This window comes from Rhinoraja longicauda, chromosome 41, assembly GCF_053455715.1.
Source record: "Rhinoraja longicauda isolate Sanriku21f chromosome 41, sRhiLon1.1, whole genome shotgun sequence".
NCBI lineage: Eukaryota > Metazoa > Chordata > Chondrichthyes > Rajiformes > Arhynchobatidae > Rhinoraja > Rhinoraja longicauda.
In genome coordinates, this window is record NC_135993.1 from 11,325,765 (window position 1) to 11,345,355 (window position 19,591).

Here is a 19,591-nt window from a genome sequence, read left to right on the forward strand (position 1 = left end):
ATAGACAAAGCCAATCTCTGGATAGGTCTCAGTAGCTATCCATTTAGATGACCCCCACCCCCCACACCAAGTCTTGTCCTTTGCAAATTACTGTTTGTTTCTCCATTACATGCAGTCCTGGTCGCCACTTTACACTTGCATGTAGGTTGGCACAGTGGCACAACGGTAGAGTTGCTGCCTTGCAGCGGGCAGAGACCCGGGTTCCATCCTACCAACAGGTGGTCTGTATGAAGTTTAAGATCATAAGATCATAAGTAATAGGAGCAGAATTAGGCCATTCGGCCCATCAAGTTCACTCCGCAATTCAATCCCGGCTGATCTATCTCTCCTTCCTAACCACATTCTCCTGCCTTCTCCCCAAAACCTCAGACACCCGTACTAATCAAGAATCTATCTATCTCTGCCGTAAAAATATCCACTGATGGCCTATACAGCCTTTTGTGACAAAGAATTCCACAGATTCACCACTCTCTGACTAAAGAAATTCCTCCTCATCTCCTTCCAAAAAGAATGTTCTTTAATTCTGAGGCTGTGGCCTCTAGTCCTAGACTCTCCCACTAGTGGAAACATCCTCTCCACATCCACTCTATCCAGGCCTTTCACTATTCTGCACGTTTCAATGAGGTCCCCCCCTCATCCTTCTAAACTCCAGCGAGTACAGGCCCAGTGCCGACAAACGCTCATCATAGGTTAACCCACTCATTCCTGGGATGGGTATGGTTTATTGATTAGTGCGGATGTCAGGGGTTATGGGGAGAAGGCAGGAGAATGGGGTTGAGAGGGAAAGGTAGTTCAGTCACGAGTGGGCCAAAGGGCTTGCATCCGTGCAGTATCTCTAAACTAATCTTAAACTAAACTGTAGATATTATTTCACTCTCTCCTGAACTCCCTTTGGTGACCTGCACTGATGGACGAGAGCTGGAAGAGGTTTGGCCATGTTGGTATTCCACATGTAGGAAAAAAACTGTAGATGCTGGTTTAAATCGAAGGTAGACACAAAATGCTGGAGTAACCCAGCGGGTCAGGCAGCAACTCGGGAGAGAAGGGATGGGTGACGTTCTCTCACAGAGAGTGAGACAGAGAGAGAGAGAGACAGGCGGGTCGGGACTTCGGTCCGATGACAGGGGAGAGGGAGATACATAGATAAGGAAGTGTACGGTGTGAAAACTGGACAAAGGAAATCTAGATCAAGGAAAATGTAGAATAAGTCTCTCTCTCTCTCTCTCTCTCTCTCTCTCTCTGTGTGTGTGCCTCTCTCTCTCTCTCTCTCTCTCTCTCTCTCTCTCTCTCTCTCTCTCTCTCTCTCTCTCTCTCCTCTCTCTCTCCTCTCTCTCTCTCTCTCTCTCTCTCTCTCTCTCTCTCTCTCTCTCTCTCTCTCTCTCTCTCTCGATGCTGCCTGACCCGCTGAGATACTCCAGCATTTTGTGCCTGCCTTCGTATTACACTTGTTCCCGCTGTCAGTAGTAAATTGACTCAAATATTCAGTCGACTGTTTATCTTCTCCCTCTCCAGGAAGACAATCCAGGTGAAAATCGTGGATGACGAGGAGTATGAAAAGCAGGAGAACTTCTTTGTCCTCCTGGAGAAGCCAAGATGGATGAAACGTGGAATTTCAGGTTTGTACAGAACTGAAGAGTTAAGCTAGGGTTGCCAACTGTCCCGTATTAGCCGGGACATCCCGTATTTTGGGCTAAATTGGTTTGTCCCGTACGGGACCGCCCTTGTCCCGTATTAGTAGGGTTGCCAACTTCCTCACTCCCAAATACGGGACAAAGGGTGACGTCACCGCCCCGCACCCTACGTGACCTCACCCAGCCAGCGGCCACGTGCTCCCGCTCCAATTTACATTTACACCAAGCCGATTAACCTACAAACCTGCACAGTACAGGCCCAGTGCTGACAAACACTCATCAAAGATCAACCCAATCATCCCTGGTATCGTTCTCGTAAACCTCCTCTGGACCCTCTCCAATGCCAGCACATCCCTCCTCAGATATAGGGCCTAACACTGCTCACAATGCTCCAAATGCGGTCTGACCAGCGCCTTATAGAGCCTCAGCATTACATCCCCGCTGTTATATTCTAATGCTCTCGAAGTTAATGCTAACTAGACCAAGTGGACCCATTTGGGCCCAAACCTCTCCTGCATTGGTGCAGCACCCTCTCCCCTCCCCCTCCCTCCACCCCCCTCCCCCCTCCCCGTCTCCCTCCCCCCCTTCCCCTCCCTCCCACTCCATCCCCCTCAACCCCCCTTATCCTCCCTCCTCCCCCTCCCTCCCTGCCTAGGAGATAGATTTAAACTTTAAAATGTGAATAATTAAAAAAATATAACACCGATTTCAATGAAACTTCTTCCATTAGCACCAAAGGGACGACGGTGAGTAAGGTGGGCCTAAAATGGTCACGCTATCGTGTACCGTTTCGGCTGCAGTTCAGGAACAAACAAACAAACAAACGAGAGTTTTAGTGTATAGATAGTGCATTTGCCCTCTTTGCTTCTAATTCAACCCGGAAATGAACCTTTTGGGAATCCTGCACCAGCACTCCCAAGTCCCTTTGCACTACCTATCAAGTCACCTTAATTTCAGTACGATTGCATTTTCTTTCAAAATCCAAAAATATATATTTTTGGTCATGCAAAGCTGAGATGCCAGGCCTGATAGGGCTTATTTCATGGTGTGGTTTCAATATATTTTAAGCTGCCGTTTCATATTTCACCTTTATTTCTCATTCTCCACAGCTCTCTTACTGACCGGTGATGATGGTAAGCTGTCATTTTTTACTGATTTTATTCCATCCACTGTGGCTAACTGTGTGCATCTCCCGGTGGCCTCTCTGACGGTGTGCGTTCAGGATGCACCAAATAAGCAGAGTTTAGTTCATTTTAGATAGACACAAAAAGCTGGAGTAACTCAGCGGGTCAGACAGCATCTGTGGAAAGAGGGAATAGGTGACGTTTCGGGTCGAGACCCAACTTCAGACTTTAGTTTAGTTTAGAGATACAGCGCGGAAACAGGGCCTTCGGCCCACCGAGTCCGCGCCGACCAGCGATCCCCGCACACTAGCACTATCCTACACACACTGGGGACAATTTACAATCTTTACCACAGCCAATTAATCAACAAACCTGCATGTCTTTGGAGTGTGGGAGGAAACCGGAGCACCCGGAGAAAACACACGTGGTCACGGGGAGAATGAACAAGCTCCGTACAGACAGCGCCCGCAGTCAGGATTGAACCTGGCACTCTGGCACTGTAAGGCAGTAACTCTACTGCTGCACCACCGTGATGCCAAGGCCACAGGTTTTGAGCAAAAGCTTTATTGAGCCAGTACAATAGACAATAGGCGCAGGAGGAGGCCATTCGGCTCTTCGAGCCAGCACCGCCATTCAATGTGATCATGGCTGATCATTCTCAATCAGTACCCCGTTCCTGCCTTCTCCCCATACCCCCTGACTCCGCTATCCTTAAGTGCTCTATCTAGCTCTCTCTTGAATGCATTCAGAGAATTGGCCTCCATTGCCTTCTGCGGCAGAGAATTCCACAGATACACAACTCTCTGACTGAAAAGATTTTTCCTCATCTCAGTTCCAAATGGCCTACCCCTTATTATTAAACTGTGGCCCCTTGTTCTGGACTCCCCCAACATTGGGAACATATTTCCTGCCTCTAACGTGCCCAACCCCTTAATAATTTATACGTTTCGATAAGATCTCCTCTCATCCTTCTAAATTCCAGTGTATATAAGCCTAGTCGCTCCAGTCTTTCAACATATAATAGTCCCGCCATTCCGGAAATTAACCTAGTAAACCTACGCTGCACGCCCTCAATAGCAAGAATATCCTTCCTCAAATTTGGAGACCAAAACTGCACACAGTACTCCATGTGCGGTCTCATTAGGGCCCTGTACAACTGCAGAAGGACCTCTTTGCTCCTATACCCAACTCCTCTTGTTATGAAGGCCAACATTCCATTGGCTTTCTTCACTGCCTGCTGTACCTGCAAGCTTCCTTTCAGTGACTGATGCACTAGGACACCCAGATCTCGTTGTACCTCCCCTGTTCTTAACTTGACACCATTCAGATAATACACTGTCTTCCTATTCTTACCACCAAAGTGGATAACCTCACACTTATCCACATTAAACTGCATCTGCCATGCATCCGCCCACTCACACAACCTGTCCAAGTCACCCTGCAACCTCATAGCATCTTCCTCACAGTTCACACTACCACCCAGCTTTGTATCATCTGCAAATTTGCTAATGGTACTTTTAATCCCTTCATCCAAGTCATTAATGTATATTGTAAATAGCTACGGTCCCAGCACCGAGCCTTGTGGTACCCCACTAGTTACTGCCTGCCATTCTGAAAGGGACCCATTTATCCCCACTCTTTGCTTTCTGTCTGTCAACCAATTTTCTATCCATGTCAGTACCCTACCTCCAATACCATGTGCTCTAATTTTGCCCACTAATCTCCTATGTGGAACCTTGTCAAAGGCTTTCTGAAAGTTAAGGTACACCACATCCACCGGCTCTCCCCTGTCAATTTTCCTGGTTACATCCTCAAAGAATTCCAGAAGATTAGTCAAGCATGATTTCCCCTTCGTAAATCCATGCTGACTCGGAACAATCCTGTTACTACTATCCAAATGATATCATAAATAAAATTCAAAGTAGGGCAGCTGATTTCTAACTGGTTCATCTACACTCTGATAAGCTTACATTATATATTTTCCCAGTATGACACTTAAGGTTTGGAATTACTACTTAAACTTGCTTCAGTTCAGGAGCGACACAGTGGTACGGCTGGTGGAGCTGCTGCCCCAGAACTGGGGTTCATCCCCACCTCGGGTGCTGTCCGTGTGGAGTTTGCACGTTCTCCCTGTGACCATGTGGGTTTCCTCCGGGTGCTCCGGTTTCAATAGACAGTAGACAATATTTGCAGGAGTAGGCCATTCGGCCCTTCGAGCCAGCACCGCCATTCAATGTGATCATGGCTGATCATCCACAATCAGTACCCCGTTCCTGCTTTCTCCCCATATCCCCAGACTCCGCTATCATTAAGAGCTCTATTTAACTCTCTCCTGAAAGCATCCAGAGAATTGGCTTCCACTGCCTCCTGAGGTAGAGAGTTCCACCGATTTACAACTCTCTGACTGAAAATGTTTTTCCTTATCTCCATTCTAAATGGCCTGGCCCTTATTTTGTTAAACTGTGGCCCCTTGTTCTGGACTCCTCCAACATTGGGAACATGTTTCCTGCCTCTAACGTGTCCAACCCCTTAATAATCTTATATGTTTCAATAAGATCCCCTCTCATCCTTCTAAATTCCAGTGTATACAAGCCCAGTCGCTCCAGTCTTTCAACATACGACAGTCCCACCATTCCGGGAATTAACCTAGTAAACCTACGCTGCACGCCCACAATAGCAAAAATGTCCTTCCTCAAATTTGGAGACGAAAACTGCACACAGTACTCCAGGTGTGGTCTCACTAGGGCCCTGTACAACTGCAGAAGGACCTCTTTGCTCCTATACTCAACTCCTCTTGTCATGAAGGCCAACATGCCATTAACTTTCTTCACTGCCTGCTGTACCTGCATGCTTCCTTTTAGTGACTGATGCACTAGGACATCCAGATCACGTTGTACTTTTCCTAACTTGACACCATTCAGATAATAATCAGCCTTCCTGTTCTTGCCACCAAAGTGGATAACCTCACATTTATCCACATTAAACTGCATCTGCCATGCATCCGCCCACTCACACAACCGGTCCAAGTCACCCTGCATCCTCATAACTTCTTCCTCACAGTTCACACTGCCACCCAGCTTTGTGTCATCTGCAAATTTGCTAATGGTACTTTTAATAATAATAATAATAATAATAATAATGCATTACATTTATATAGTGCTTTTCTAAACACTCAAAGACGCTTCATCTAAAAATCCCTTCATCTAAGTCATTAATGTATATTGTAAATAGCTGCGGTCCCAGCAGCGAGCCTTGCGGTACCCCACTAGTCATTTTCTCCCACATCCCAAAGGAGTGCAGGTTAATTGGCCCTCTGTAAATTGCCCCGAGTGTAGGGAGTGGATGAGACAGTGGGATAACATGGAACTGTTATCCCACTGATGGTCGGCGTGGACTTGATGGGCTAAGGACTTGTTTCTATGCTGTATCTCTAAACTAAACTCAACTAAACTAAAGTAGTCATGCAAGTGGACACAGCGTGCAGAATATGGTGCAGCCATTTTCCAACGAACTTCAGTCTATTTTGTAGTTAGAAACAGCTTGTCTGTTTTTCATTGGAGTCACTGCACAGGACAAGTCCAACTTCTCTTTCTGCTCCACGCTGTATCTCTAAACTCAACTAAACAAAACTAAACTCAACTAAACAAAACTTGTTTTGTGCAGGGAGGAAGTGCAGATGCCGGTTTAAAGCGAAGATAGACACAAATTGCTGGAGTAACTCAGCGGGACAGGCAGCATTTCTGGAGAGAAGGAATGGGTGACATTCCAGTCTGAAGAAGGATCTCGACCCGAAACGTCACCCATTACTAAACTCTTTTAGTTCGTCTACCCACCCCATCACAGCTAGATATCCAATGTAGGTCAACAAAGCGAGACCCTGCTTGTTTGACTTGTAATTAATTATAGAAACATAGAAAATTGGTGCAGGAATAGGCCATTCAGCCCTTCGAGCCAGCACCGCCATTCAATATGATCCTGGCAGATCATCCAAAATCAGTACCCCGTTCCTGCTTTATCCCCATATCCCTTGATTCCGTTAGCCCGAAGAGCTATATCTAATTCTCTCTTGAAAACATCCAGTGAATTGGCCTCCAAGGCAATACTATTGCATGGGTGATGTGGGAAGAGCTTTATTGTCTAATATCACAACTTATTGCGGTAAATTAGTTCAGAGCTTGGGGAATAAATGCTGAAAATTGTTTTAATCATTCAATGCCCCAAGTCTTGAGGGATCAGCCTATAATAAAGTTTTGCGGAAGAAGGAATAAAGTATTTGCATTATTCAGTATCTTGATTGAATGTAATGGACAACACCATTGTCCAATTGCTCCTTTAGACTTTAGAGATACGGCATGAAAACAGGCCCTTTGGCCCACCGAGTCCGCGCCGACCAGCGATCACCCCGTACACTAGCACTATCCTACACTAGCATTATCATACACACACTAGCGACCATTTACAATTTTTTACCGAAGCCAATTAACCTACAAACCTGGACGTCTTTGGAGTGTGGGGGGAAACCGGAGCACCCGGAGAAAACCCACGCGGTCACGGAGAGAACGTGCAAACTCTGTACAGACAGCACCCGTAGTCGGGATCAAACCCGAGTCGCTGGCGCTGTGAGGCTGCAACTCTACCGCTGTGCCACCGTGCCGCCCTTGCTTTCTCCCCATATCCCCAGACTCCGCTATCATTAAGAGCTCTATTTAACTCTCTCCTGAAAGCATCCAGAGAATTGGCTTCCACTGCCTCCTGAGGTAGAGAGTTCCACCGATTTACAACTCTCTGACTGAAAATGTTTTTCCTTATCTCCATTCTAAATGGCCTGGCCCTTATTTTGTTAAACTGTGGCCCCTTGTTCTGGACTCCTCCAACATTGGGAACATGTTTCCTGCCTCTAACGTGTCCAACCCCTTAATAATCTTATATGTTTCAATAAGATCCCCTCTCATCCTTCTAAATTCCAGTGTATACAAGCCCAGTCGCTCCAGTCTTTCAACATACGACAGTCCCACCATTCCGGGAATTAACCTAGTAAACCTACGCTGCACGCCCACAATAGCAAAAATGTCCTTCCTCAAATTTGGAGACGAAAACTGCACACAGTACTCCAGGTGTGGTCTCACTAGGGCCCTGTACAACTGCAGAAGGACCTCTTTGCTCCTATACTCAACTCCTCTTGTCATGAAGGCCAACATGCCATTAACTTTCTTCACTGCCTGCTGTACCTGCATGCTTCCTTTTAGTGACTGATGCACTAGGACATCCAGATCACGTTGTACTTTTCCTAACTTGACACCATTCAGATAATAATCAGCCTTCCTGTTCTTGCCACCAAAGTGGATAACCTCACATTTATCCACATTAAACTGCATCTGCCATGCATCCGCCCACTCACACAACCGGTCCAAGTCACCCTGCATCCTCATAACTTCTTCCTCACAGTTCACACTGCCACCCAGCTTTGTGTCATCTGCAAATTTGCTAATGGTACTTTTAATAATAATAATAATAATGCATTACATTTATATAGTGCTTTTCTAAACACTCAAAGACGCTTCATCTAAAAATCCCTTCATCTAAGTCATTAATGAATATTGTAAATAGCTGCGGTCCCAGCAGCGAGCCTTGCGGTACCCCACTAGTCATTTTCTCCCACATCCCAAAGGAGTGCAGGTTAATTGGCCCTCTGTAAATTGCCCCGAGTGTAGGGAGTGGATGAGACAGTGGGATAACATGGAACTGTTATCCCACTGATGGTCGGCGTGGACTTGATGGGCTAAGGACTTGTTTCTATGCTGTATCTCTAAACTAAACTCAACTAAACTAAAGTAGTCATGCAAGTGGACACAGCGTGCAGAATATGGTGCAGCCATTTTCCAACGAACTTCAGTCTATTTTGTAGTTAGAAACAGCTTGTCTGTTTTTCATTGGAGTCACTGCACAGGACAAGTCCAACTTCTCTTTCTGCTCCACGCTGTATCTCTAAACTCAACTAAACAAAACTAAACTCAACTAAACAAAACTTGTTTTGTGCAGGGAGGAAGTGCAGATGCCGGTTTAAAGCGAAGATAGACACAAATTGCTGGAGTAACTCAGCGGGACAGGCAGCATTTCTGGAGAGAAGGAATGGGTGACATTCCAGTCTGAAGAAGGATCTCGACCCGAAACGTCACCCATTACTAAACTCTTTTAGTTCGTCTACCCACCCCATCACAGCTAGATATCCAATGTAGGTCAACAAAGCGAGACCCTGCTTGTTTGACTTGTAATTAATTATAGAAACATAGAAAATTGGTGCAGGAATAGGCCATTCAGCCCTTCGAGCCAGCACCGCCATTCAATATGATCCTGGCAGATCATCCAAAATCAGTACCCCGTTCCTGCTTTATCCCCATATCCCTTGATTCCGTTAGCCCGAAGAGCTATATCTAATTCTCTCTTGAAAACATCCAGTGAATTGGCCTCCAAGGCAATACTATTGCATGGGTGATGTGGGAAGAGCTTTATTGTCTAATATCACAACTTATTGCGGTAAATTAGTTCAGAGCTTGGGGAATAAATGCTGAAAATTGTTTTAATCATTCAATGCCCCAAGTCTTGAGGGATCAGCCTATAATAAAGTTTTGCGGAAGAAGGAATAAAGTATTTGCATTATTCAGTATCTTGATTGAATGTAATGGACAACACCATTGTCCAATTGCTCCTTTAGACTTTAGAGATACGGCATGAAAACAGGCCCTTTGGCCCACCGAGTCCGCGCCGACCAGCGATCACCCCGTACACTAGCACTATCCTACACTAGCATTATCATACACACACTAGCGACCATTTACAATTTTTTACCGAAGCCAATTAACCTACAAACCTGGACGTCTTTGGAGTGTGGGGGGAAACTGGAGCACCCGGAGAAAACCCACGCGGTCACGGAGAGAACGTGCAAACTCTGTAAAGACAGCACCCGTAGTCGGGATCAAACCCGAGTCTCTGGCGCTGTGAGGCTGCAACTCTACCGCTGTGCCACCGTGCCGCCCTTTGCTTTCTCCCCATATCCCCAGACTCCGCTATCATTAAGAGCTCTATTTAACTCTCTCCTGAAAGCATCCAGAGAATTGGCTTCCACTGCCTCCTGAGGTAGAGAGTTCCACCGATTTACAACTCTCTGACTGAAAATGTTTTTCCTTATCTCCATTCTAAATGGCCTGGCCCTTATTTTGTTAAACTGTGGCCCCTTGTTCTGGACTCCTCCAACATTGGGAACATGTTTCCTGCCTCTAACGTGTCCAACCCCTTAATAATCTTATATGTTTCAATAAGATCCCCTCTCATCCTTCTAAATTCCAGTGTATACAAGCCCAGTCGCTCCAGTCTTTCAACATACGACAGTCCCACCATTCCGGGAATTAACCTAGTAAACCTACGCTGCACGCCCACAATAGCAAAAATGTCCTTCCTCAAATTTGGAGACGAAAACTGCACACAGTACTCCAGGTGTGGTCTCACTAGGGCCCTGTACAACTGCAGAAGGACCTCTTTGCTCCTATACTCAACTCCTCTTGTCATGAAGGCCAACATGCCATTAACTTTCTTCACTGCCTGCTGTACCTGCATGCTTCCTTTTAGTGACTGATGCACTAGGACATCCAGATCACGTTGTACTTTTCCTAACTTGACACCATTCAGATAATAATCAGCCTTCCTGTTCTTGCCACCAAAGTGGATAACCTCACATTTATCCACATTAAACTGCATCTGCCATGCATCCGCCCACTCACACAACCGGTCCAAGTCACCCTGCATCCTCATAACTTCTTCCTCACAGTTCACACTGCCACCCAGCTTTGTGTCATCTGCAAATTTGCTAATGGTACTTTTAATAATAATAATAATAATAATAATAATGCATTACATTTATATAGTGCTTTTCTAAACACTCAAAGACGCTTCATCTAAAAATCCCTTCATCTAAGTCATTAATGTATATTGTAAATAGCTGCGGTCCCAGCAGCGAGCCTTGCGGTACCCCACTAGTCATTTTCTCCCACATCCCAAAGGAGTGCAGGTTAATTGGCCCTCTGTAAATTGCCCCGAGTGTAGGGAGTGGATGAGACAGTGGGATAACATGGAACTGTTATCCCACTGATGGTCGGCGTGGACTTGATGGGCTAAGGACTTGTTTCTATGCTGTATCTCTAAACTAAACTCAACTAAACTAAAGTAGTCATGCAAGTGGACACAGCGTGCAGAATATGGTGCAGCCATTTTCCAACGAACTTCAGTCTATTTTGTAGTTAGAAACAGCTTGTCTGTTTTTCATTGGAGTCACTGCACAGGACAAGTCCAACTTCTCTTTCTGCTCCACGCTGTATCTCTAAACTCAACTAAACAAAACTAAACTCAACTAAACAAAACTTGTTTTGTGCAGGGAGGAAGTGCAGATGCCGGTTTAAAGCGAAGATAGACACAAATTGCTGGAGTAACTCAGCGGGACAGGCAGCATTTCTGGAGAGAAGGAATGGGTGACATTCCAGTCTGAAGAAGGATCTCGACCCGAAACGTCACCCATTACTAAACTCTTTTAGTTCGTCTACCCACCCCATCACAGCTAGATATCCAATGTAGGTCAACAAAGCGAGACCCTGCTTGTTTGACTTGTAATTAATTATAGAAACATAGAAAATTGGTGCAGGAATAGGCCATTCAGCCCTTCGAGCCAGCACCGCCATTCAATATGATCCTGGCAGATCATCCAAAATCAGTACCCCGCTCCTGCTTTATCCCCATATCCCTTGATTCCGTTAGCCCGAAGAGCTATATCTAATTCTCTCTTGAAAACATCCAGTGAATTGGCCTCCAAGGCAATACTATTGCATGGGTGATGTGGGAAGAGCTTTATTGTCTAATATCACAACTTATTGCGGTAAATTAGTTCAGAGCTTGGGGAATAAATGCTGAAAATTGTTTTAATCATTCAATGCCCCAAGTCTTGAGGGATCAGCCTATAATAAAGTTTTGTGGAAGAAGGAATAAAGTATTTGCATTATTCAGTATCTTGATTGAATGTAATGGACAACACCATTGTCCAATTGCTCCTTTAGACTTTAGAGATACGGCATGAAAACAGGCCCTTTGGCCCACCGAGTCCGCGCCGACCAGCGATCACCCCGTACACTAGCACTATCCTACACTAGCATTATCATACACACACTAGCGACCATTTACAATTTTTTACCGAAGCCAATTAACCTACAAACCTGGACGTCTTTGGAGTGTGGGGGGAAACCGGAGCACCCGGAGAAAACCCACGCGGTCACGCAGAGAACGTGCAAACTCTGTACAGACAGCACCCGTAGTCGGGATCAAACCCGAGTCTCTGGCGCTGTGAGGCTGCAACTCTACCGCTGTGCCACCGTGCCGCCCTTTGTTATTGATTTTATTGTTATTGCCCAAGTCTTGAGGCTCCAGCCCATAACAACGTTTATCAGAAAAAGGCATAAAGTCTTTGCATTATTCTGTGTCTCAATTGAATAAAATGGACTATCGTCTAATACTCCTGATTGATGAGACTCTAATGAATGAAAACTGCCAAGTTAACGTGTTTCTAGTGCTCCTAGTATTTCGAGAAAATCGATTTGCTCGATGTTTTCCTGACAATGAACGATGTCTTTGAAACTGAGTCACGGGTGGAGAGTGTTTATTTGTCGCATGAGCCTGAACTGGAACAATGACGTTCTGACTTGATGCAAAGTTACGGGCACATTAACGCAACAGCACATAAAATAAATAGACAGTAATACTATAAATGAGGAGTTTAAGGGTCTCGACCCGAAGCGCCACCCATTCCTTCTCTCCAGAGATGCTGCCTGTCCCACTAAGTTACCCCAGCTTTTTGTGGTCTATCAGCAGTTATCAGCAGTTATACTAGGTTTAGTTCAGAGATACAGAGCGGAAACAGGCCCTTCGGCCCACCTAGTCCACGCCGACCAGCTGCGCCATCGTGCCGTGTAGGTAATCAGAACATAACAGTGCAAACCAAAGTACCTAGCGAAACCTATAGTGAATGCAGCGCCAGAGACCCGGGTTCGATTCCGACTACTGGTGCTGTCTGTACGGAGTTTGTACATTCTCCCTTTGACCTGCGTGAGTTTTTGCCGAGATCTTCTGTTTCCTCCCACACTCCAAAGACGTACAGGTTTGTAGGTGAATTGGCTTGGTGTATGCATACAATTGTCCGCTGGTCGTTGCGGACTTGGTGGGCCGAAGAGCTTATTTCCGTTCAGTATATCTAAAAAAATACCGTACAAAGTCCATAGTAGAAATGAGGAATTGTAGATCTGGATTTTCAGAAAAAGACACAAAGTGCTGGAGTAATAGAGCAGCAGGGGGCACAGTCCTGATCTTTCCATCCCAAAACATGACTCTATCGTTTGGATGGAGTCCCACTCAACATCCTTTAGAAACATTGAAACATAGGTGCAGGAGTAGGCCATTCGGCACTTCGTGCCAGCACCGCCATTCAATATGATCATGGCTGATCATCCAATATCAGTACCCCGTTCCTGCCTTCTCCCCATATCCCTTGATTCCGCTAGCCCTAAGAGCTATATCTTGGAAACATCCAGTGAATTGGCCTCCACTGTCTGCTGTGGCAGAGAATTCCACAGATTCACAACTCTCTGGCTGAAAAAGTCTTTCCTCATCTCAGTCCTAAATGGTCTACCCCTCATTCTTAAACTGTGACCCCAGGTTCTGGATTCCCCCAACATCGGGAACAATTTTTCTGCCTCTAGCCTGTCCAATCCCTTAAGAATTTTATATGTTTCTATACGATCCCCTCTCATCCTTCTAAATTCCAGTGAGTACAAGTCCAGTCAATCCATTTTTCATCAGATGTCAGTCCCGCCATCCCGGGAATTAACCTGGTGAACCTACACTGTACTCCCTCAATAGCAAGAATGTCCTTCCTCAAATTAGGAGACCAAAACTGCACACAATACTCCAGGTGTGGTCTCACCAGGGCCCTGTCCAACTGCAGTAGGATCTCCTTGCTCCTAAACTCAAATCCTCTTGCTTTACGTAGAATTTCAGCGATTCACAAACGCACAAAGGATTTTAACAAAGATAGCGGGTCAGGCAGTAAAACTGGACTGCAGGGTACAGATGAGTTGGTTTGAATTCCTTCCCTTTCATTCCCTTTGTCCGTCCCCACCCCAAGCATTTTTCACTCTATTTCTTTCATTAACATGCTGCGTTTGCACATTACTGGCAATTATTTTGATTAACTGATATCCCTGATGTTTACTGGGACTTCTAGCCTCGTTCATGATGAATGTGTCCTTAGGCACTCAAATATGCTGCCTTCCCACAATGTTTAGGTTAGTTTAGTTGAGTTTAGATGAGTTTAGTTTATTGTCACGTGTACCGAGGTAGGGTGAAAAGCTTTTGTTGCGTGCTATCCAGTCAGCGGAAAGACCATACATGATTACCATCAAGCCGTTCACAGTGTACAGGTGCATTCTAAGGGAATAATGTTTGGCCTGTATAGAGTGGATGTGGAGAGGATGTTTCCACTAGTGGGAGAGTCTAGGACCAGAGGCCACAGTCTCAGAATTAAAGGACATTCCTTTTGGAAGGAGATGAGGATGGAATTTCTTTAGTCAAAGTGGGGTGAACCTGTGCAATACATTGCCACAGAAGGCTGTGAAGGCCAAGTCAAAGGATATTTTTAATACAGATTTAGATAGATTCCTGATTAGTACGGGTATCAGGGGTTATGGGGAGAAGGCAGGAGAATGGCGGAGTAGACTTGATGGGCCGATTGGCCTAATTCTGTTCCTATCATTTATGAACTTATGAAGATAAAGCCAGTAAAGACCGATCAAAGATAGCACTAGTGTGAGATTTTTTAGATTTAGAGATACAGCGCGGAAACAGGCCCTTTGGCCCACCGGGTCCGCGCCGCCCAGCAATCCCCGCACATATCCTACACCCACTAGGGACAATTTTTACATTTGCCCAGCCAATTAACCTACATACCTGTACGTGTTTGGAGTATGGGAGGAAACCGAAGATCTCGGAGAAAACCCACGCAGGTCACGGGGAGAACGTACAAACTCCGTACAGACGCCGCCCATAGTCAGGGTCGAACCTGAGTCTCTGGCGCTGCATTCGCTGTAAGGCAGCAACTCTACCGCTGCGCCACCGTGCCGATGGAACTTATTGGAGAGATTTAGGACCAGTTAGATATTAGCTACACTTAAGGGAATGGGAGCAGGTAGATAAGTATTGGACCGCACACAATTGTTACTAGGCAGGTTTGCTGTGTACTACTTGAAGTTGGGATCAAGATAGAAGTTGAGTTGAGTTTGTTGCTATTTGTGCATGTACAGTAAGGTACAGCTACAATGGAAATTCTGCTTGGAAGGTTCTGACTAAATATATCAGCCAGATGCTGTGCACAGCGTTGGAAGAAGTAGTAGGAAGGAACTGCAGATGCTGGCTTACCCTGAAGATAGACACAAAATGCTGGAGTAACTCGGCGGGTCAGGCAGCATCTCCGGAGAAAAAGAATAGGTGACGTTTCCTTTGTCAGAGGAAGGGTCTCAACCCGAAACGTCACCTATTTCTTTTCTCTGAAGATGCTGCCTTGACCCGCCAGGTTACTCCAGCATTTTGTGTCAATCTTTGGTCGAAATAGATGTCTGCAAGGTTTATATTGCCAATCATAATGAAACTAATGGCTGTTTTCCAAAGTTGCTTTTGTGAGAAGAGGGAAAAATCTAATTTTAATTTTAGCTCAGCATCCTTTTACATGAATTCATAACCGTAAAAATAAATAAATAATCCCCTTGGGAAGTTCAAATAGGAGGCCTGCTAGATCAGAATCCTTCGCAATCTAAACCAAGTCCTGGAACATTAGCTAACATTTACCAAAGCCTCTCACTGTACCTCGATACACATAGAAACAAACATAGTAGGTGCAGGAGGAGGCCATTCGGCCCTTCGAGCCAGCACCGCCATTCAATATGATCATGGCTGATCATCCAGAACCAGTACCCCGTTCCTGCTTTCTCCCCATATCCCTTGATTCCGTCAGCCCGAAGAGCTAAATCTAACTCTCTCTTGAAAACATCCAGTGAATTGGCCTCCACTGCCTTCGGTGGCAGAGAATTCCACAGATTCACAACTCTCTGGGTGAAAAAGTTCTTCCTCATCTCAGTCCTAAATGGCCGACCCCTTATTCTTAAACTGTGACCCCTGGTTCTGGACTCCCCCCAACATCGGGAACAATTTTCCTGCTTATAGTAATCCCTTAAGAATTTTATTTGTTTCTATAAGATCCCCTCTCATCCTAAATTCCAGCAAATACAAGCCCAGTCGACCCATTCTTTTGGGTTCCTCGGCTCATTCTCATCTTCGTCTGATTCTTCTTTACTTTAGAGATACAGCGCGGAAACAGGCCCTTCGGCCCATCGAGTCTACGCCAATCAGCGATCACACCAACCCTATCCTACATACTCGGGACAATTGACAATTTTGCCAAAACCAATCAACCTACAAACCAGCACTTCCCTGGAGTGCGGGAGGAAACCAGATCACCCGGAGAAAACGCACACATGATGATAAACTGATCTAATTCCACTTTCTCATCCACACCCCTGCATGCTGAGGACAATTTACACAGGGCCAATTAACCTATAAAACCCTCATGTCTTTGGGATGTTGAAGGAAACCAGAGCACCCGGAGGAAACCCAAGTGGTCACAGGGAGAATGTGCAAACTCCACACCAACACACCCGAGGTCAGGATCAAACCTGAATTTGGAATTTAGAAGGATGAGAGGGGATCTTATCGAAACATATAAGATTATTAAAGGGTTGGACACGTTAGAGGCAGGAAACATGTTCCCAATGTTGGGGGAATCCAGAACAAGGGGCCACAGTTTAAGAATAAGGGGTAGGCCATTTAGAATGGAGATGAGGAAAAACTTTTTCAGTCAGAGAGTTGTAAATCTGTGGAATTCACTGCTTCAGAAGGCAGTGGAGGCCAGTTCTCTGAATGCATTCAAGAGAGAGCTGGATAGAGCTCTTAAAGATAGCGGAGTCAGGAGGTATGGGGAGAAGGCAGGAACGGGTACTGATTGAGAATGATCAGCCATGATCACATTGAATGGTGGTGCTGGTTCGAAGGGCCGAATGGCCTACTCCTGCACCTATTGTCTATTGAATCTCTGGCGTCGTGAGGCAGCAGCTCTACCCGCTGTGCCAATGTGTCACCCTCACCCTATTGATTACAGCAACTCATGCCTAAGAACATGCATATACTGTGGAGACCACTGATCGATATGATATTACCAGAGGTTTTAATAGGGCGGCACGGTGGCGCAGCGGTAGAGTTGCTGCCTCACAGCGCCAGAGACCCGGGTTCAATCCTGACTAAGGGTGCTGTCTGTACCAAGTTTGCACGTTCTCCCCGTGACCATCTAGGTTTTCTCCAGGTGCTCCGGTTTCCTCCTGCACTCCAAAGATTTGCAGGTTTGTAGGTCAATTTGCCCTCTTTAAATTGTCCCTGGTGTACGGATGATCATTGGTCGGTGCGGACTCGGTGGGCCGAAGGGCCTGTTTCCACGCTGTATCTCTAAACTAAACTAAAATAGGCCATATGTTGTGGAAAACATTCAAGGGACCAGTGTTAAAAACCCATTTACATATCGTTCCAATGAAAGCTTTTCACTGTACCCCAGTACAGGTGGCAATAAACTAAACTCTAATTCAAATTAAGCTCAAAAGAGTTAGATGAGTGTTTTTCTTCTTTTTCAGACGGTTGTGAGCCTTAAAGGTAGCATTTATTTCAAGAGCACGACAATACAAAAACAGGGATGTAATGCTGAGGCTCTATAAGGTGCTGGTCAGGCCACTTTTGGAGCATTGTGAGCAATTTTGGGCCCCATATCTGAGGAAGGATGTGCTGGCTCTGGAGAGGGTCCAGAGGAGGTTTACGAGAATGATCCCAGGAATGAGTGGATTAACATATGATGAGCGTTTGTTGGCACTGGGCTTGTACTCGCTGGAGTTCAGAACGGGGGACCTCATTAAAACTTACCGCATAGTAAAAGGCCTAGATAGAGTGGATGTGGAGAGGATGTTTCCACGAGTGGGAGAGTCTAGGACCAGAGGCTATATCCTCAGAATTAAAGGACATTCTTTTAGGAAGGAGTTGAGGAGGAATTTCGTTAGTCAGAGGGTGGTGAGTCTATGGAATTCATTGCCAAAGACGGCTGTGGAGGCAAAGTTAATGGATATTTTTAAGGCAGAGATGGATAAATTCTTGATTAGTATGGGTATCAGGGGTTATGGGAAGAAGGCAGGAGAATGGGGTTAGGAGGGAGAGATAGATCAGCCATGATTGAATAGCGGAGTAGACTTGATGGGCCAAATGGCCTGATTCTGCTCCTATCATCTATGAACATTAAACTTAAGAATGCTCTTCCAGAAAGCAGGAACTTTGAATATTTTCAAGGTAGCTGGGTATATAATATGCCCAGAGTAACGGTTTGGTAAGGGATTGTGAGGAATGAAGAGACAAGGTTGCTGAGAATCCAGTCATGATCTTATTAAGCATGGAGATTGCCTGCGGGATTAAGTGACCTCTTCCTAATTGGTATGAAGTTTAAGTGAGATAATACAACTGAGATTAATTTTATATGGAGCTACACGCTAATTAACTTTCAGGAAATAGGCTTTGGCTATCATTAGTTGTCTGCTCCATTAAGAATAAATTGTAAAATTAACCAAGGTTGATTTTGCTTTATGTAGTATTGAGTTCAACTTCATTATGTAAGAGACTTTTAGATAGGCACATGGATATGCAAGGAATGGAGGGATATGGATTATGTGCAGGTAGATATGAAAGGGTCTTGGTCTGGCATCATGTTCGGCACAGACATAGTGGGCCGAAAGGCCTGTTCTTGTGCAGGACTGTTCTAAGTTTTATGAGGTGAGAGGGGGAAATGGCAGAGAGTTGTGGGAGCTTGGAACTCATTGCCAGGGGTGGTTGTCGAGGCAGATATGATAGTGGTGTTTAAGAGGCTTTTAGATAGGTACATGGAAATGCAGGGAATAGAGGGATATGGATCATGTGCAGCCAGATTAAATCACTTTAATGCTCGGCATGGACATTGTAGGCCGAAGGGCCGGTTCCTGTGCTGTACTGTTCTATGCTCAATGTAGAATATCTCATGGCACGGTGGAAATGAAAGATAAGGAGCTCATGGATAATATTTATAATTCAATTAACATTTAAAATAAAATCAGATTAATTAAAGGTGTCAGGGGTTATGGGGAGAAGGCAGGAGAATGGAGTTAGGAGGGAGAGATTGATCAGCCACGATTGAATGGCGGAGTGGAGTTGATGGGCCGAATGGCCTAATTCTACTCCTATCTCTTATGATCTTATGAATTGGTCAGCATTACATTGCTGTGTGTGGCTGTCTGTTCAGTACTTTTGGCCACATTGTGGGCTGAAGTGCCCATTTCTGTGCTGTTCTCTTCTATGTTCTGTTAATATCAAAATGAAGGATGCCTAACACCCTCTTCTCCAGAAGGCCACATCAAATTTCATGGCCTGATACGGCTGCATCAATTGAGTTTTTAGTTCAGTTTATTGTCACGTGTACCGAGGTACAGTGAAAAGCTTTTCTTGCATGCTATCGAGTCAGTGGAAAGACTTTACATCAAGCTAGGGTTGCCAACTGTCCTGTATTAGCATGGACATCCCGTATTTTGGGCTAAATTGGTTTGTTCCATACGGGACCGCCCTTATCCCATATTAGGCCTG

The 19,591-nt window shown here is 45.4% G+C and overlaps 1 protein-coding gene across 1 annotated transcript in view; it reads left to right on the plus strand.

The window, feature by feature from the left end:
• The window catches only part of LOC144611869 (sodium/calcium exchanger 3-like), a 206,519-nt gene that overhangs the window by 156,001 nt on the left and 30,927 nt on the right, over positions 1–19,591 (plus strand). Inside the window, exons 2-3 of the mRNA XM_078431178.1 lie at positions 1,513–1,616; positions 2,741–2,764. Coding sequence (XP_078287304.1) covers positions 1,513–1,616; positions 2,741–2,764 — 128 coding nt within the window. The remainder of the gene's footprint in view (positions 1–1,512; positions 1,617–2,740; positions 2,765–19,591) is intronic.